Source organism: Carlito syrichta, unplaced genomic scaffold (genome assembly GCF_000164805.1).
Source record: "Carlito syrichta isolate Samal-C Ts95f unplaced genomic scaffold, Tarsius_syrichta-2.0.1 Scaffold123615, whole genome shotgun sequence".
In the NCBI taxonomy this organism is placed as follows: domain Eukaryota; kingdom Metazoa; phylum Chordata; class Mammalia; order Primates; family Tarsiidae; genus Carlito; species Carlito syrichta.
In genome coordinates this window covers 54,544-57,562 of record NW_007067711.1, presented here as the reverse complement: position 1 = coordinate 57,562, position 3,019 = coordinate 54,544, and the positions used below count along the sequence as shown (strand labels likewise).

Below are 3,019 nucleotides of genomic sequence, written 5' to 3'. Positions count from 1 at the left end.
TGCTCCTGGCCACCGCAGCCTTGACCTGCTGGGCTCCGGTGATCCTTCCGCCTTCGCCTTCCAAGTAGCTGGTACAGGCGCGTGCCACCACGCCCAGCTAGTTTTTTGATTTATTGTAGAGATGAGGTCTCACCAAGTTACCCAGGTGGGTCTCGAACCCTCTGGCTTGGGCAGTCCAGTCACCTCAGCCTCCCCCAAAGCGCGGGATTGCAGGCTGAGCCACCGAGCCAGCTCTTTGTGCATTTTAAATTGGATTATTTGTATTGTAAATGTTGCTCTGTATTCTGGATACTAGACCCTTATCAGATATATTATTTGCAAGTGTTTTATGCCATCCTGTGGCTTGGTAATGTCCTTTGAAACACAGAAAGTTTTAAATTTTGATGGCGGTTCAGTCTGTTTATTCTTTGGTTGCTTGTGCTTTTGATGTTATATCTAATCCAAGATAGCAAAGATTTATACACCTGTGTGTTCTTCTAAGAGGCTTATAGCTTTAGTTCTTACTTTTAGGTCTGTGATCCACTTTGAGTTATACGTAGTGTTGTAAGGTTGAGGTCCAACTTTATTCTTTTGCGTGTTGATAGCTAGTGGTCCCAGTACCATTTGTTGAAAAGGTTATTATTTTCCTATGTAGAATGGTTTAGGCACCCTTCTTGAAATGTATGAATTTATGTCCAGACTCCCAATTCGATTACATTGATCTGTATGTTTGTTCTTGTGCCGGTACCATACTGGCTTAATTATATTAGCTTAAGTAAGTTTTGAAATGAGAAATACAAGTTCTTCAACTTTGTTCTTTTTCAAGAGTGTTTGGCTCTTCAGGGTCCCTTGAATTTTCATATGAATTTTCTATTCAACTTGTCCATTTCTGCAACATAGGCTACTGAAATTTTGGTAGTGGTTGCATTGAATATGCTGATCAGTTTGGGGAATATTACCATCTTAAGTCTCCCGATGCATTTATGTGAGGTGTCTTTCCTTTTATTTGGATCTTCTTTTCTTTTCTTTCTTTTTTTTGGGGGGGTCGGAGTCTCACTCTGTCGCCCTAGTTGCAGTGCAGTGGCACGCTCATGGCCACCGCAACCTCAACTTGCTGGGCTCCGGTGATCCTTCCGCCTCAGCCTTCCAAGCAGCCAAAACTACAGGTGTGCACTACCACGCCCAGCTAATTTTTTTGTAGCGACGGCATCTCACCAAGTTGCCTGGGCTGCTCTTGAACCATGGGCTCAGGCTGTCTGCTCGCCTCAGCCTCCCAAAGTGCTGGGATCACAGGCGGAGCCACCAAGCCCAGTTGTCGTCTTTATTTTCTTTCAACAATATGTAATAGTTTCAGTGTACGAGTCTTATGCTTTTTAAGTTTATTGCTATTTTATTATTTTTTATTCTATTGTAAATGGAGTTGGTTTGTTTATTTCATTTTTGGATTGTTCATTTCCGGAGTACAGAAATACAGCTGACTTTTATGTATTTAATCTTGTGCCCTGCAACCTGTTAAACTCATTTTTTTTTTCTTTCAGCTCTAATAGTTGTTTGTGCGAATCCTTCGGGCTTTATATATACTCTGTATATAAGATGGTTCCTCCCCTTGACCATGTGCCTTCCCTTGCCACAGGCCCTGTTGCTCCTCCACCGGCGAGTAGCACCCCCCGAAGAGCATCACTTGGTGGAGGCTGCCGAGCTTCTTGTCCTTCTTAACCTGTCCTTGACATACCTGAAGCTAGACCGGCCCACCATGGCCCTGCGCTATGGAGAGCGGGCTTTAATCATTGACAAAAAGAATGCCAAGGCCCTCTTCAGGTGTGGTCAGGTGAGTCGGAGGCCAGTGACTGGGGAACAAATGCCCACGAAGAGGTGTCAGCAGTCCTTAACTCAGGTACTGCAAAAATGCTGTCTTACCTATGTCTGTATGCTTTAAAATTCTCTCCTTTTGCAGTCTTGTCTTCTCATGACTGAGTATGAGAAAGCCCGGGACTTTCTAGTCCGGGCCCAGAAGGAGCAGCCCTTCAATCATGACATCAATAATGAGCTGAAGAAACTGGCCAGGTGAGACCTGTTTGCAGGAATGTCAACAGAGGCGATGTGATGTGGCCATGACTCTGGCCGTCCACCTGGGTAAAGCGCTGTCTGGAAATGTTGCCCAGAACATATTCCAAGACAGCACCCCCTAGCGCTGCTCTTCTAAGTGCTCAGTGTGCCAAACTAGCCGTTCCCAGCAAGGAGGTGGTACAGACTGCCAGACTACATATTTCTCCATCATTTCCCTCCTTTGTGTTTCCTCTCTCCTGCAAATAAGCACTCCCTAGAGAGGTGAGCCAGTATAGTTTTTCAAAAAGGTCTTGTTCTTCAGGTTCTCTTCCCTGCTTGTGCCAACTGAGAACCACTGTTCCCAGCTGAATGTGCAAAGGCATTTTACGGGTCCTGTTGTGTCTGGAAATGGACCTTTCAGGTCTGATCCATACCTGTGGGTTGACTTCCTTGTTACCCACATAATTAAAAACACTGACCTTTTAGTAATGCGAGTTTTCTTACTATAGAAGTTATATGCTTATTGTAGAAACACTTTGGCAATGTTGGCATATAAATAGGAATCATCCATAATTTCATCACTTGATAATATATCCACTTTTTTTTTTTTTTTTTAGTTGGAGTCTCACTCTGTCGCCTGAGCTGGAGTGCAGTTGCACACTCACTGCCACTCCATCATTGACTTGCTGGGCTCCGGCGATCCTTCCGCCTCTGCCTTCCAGGTAGCTGGTACAGGTGTGCGCTACCACACCCAGCTTATTTTTTGATTTATTGTAGAGACGAGGTCTCACCAAGTTGCCCAGGCTGGTCTCGAACCCCCGGACTCAGGCAGTCCTCTCGCCTTGGCCTCCCAAAGTGCTGGGATTACAGGCTGAACCACCACGCCTGTCCTATCCATGATTTTGTTTGTTTTTTTGTTTGTTTGTTTTGTTTTGTTTGAGTTGGAGTCTCACTCTGTCGCCCAGACTGGAGTGCAGTGGCCGCTCCCAGCCAC

At 45.3% G+C, this 3,019-nt stretch overlaps 1 protein-coding gene across 1 annotated transcript in view; it reads left to right on the top strand.

Moving 5' to 3' along the window:
* Nucleotides 1-3,019, top strand: part of FKBP6 (FK506 binding protein 6) — a 16,181-nt gene that overhangs the window by 11,925 nt on the left and 1,237 nt on the right. The window contains exons 5-6 of the mRNA XM_021707729.1: nt 1,613-1,807; nt 1,934-2,043. Coding sequence (XP_021563404.1) covers nt 1,613-1,807; nt 1,934-2,043 — 305 coding nt within the window. The remainder of the gene's footprint in view (nt 1-1,612; nt 1,808-1,933; nt 2,044-3,019) is intronic.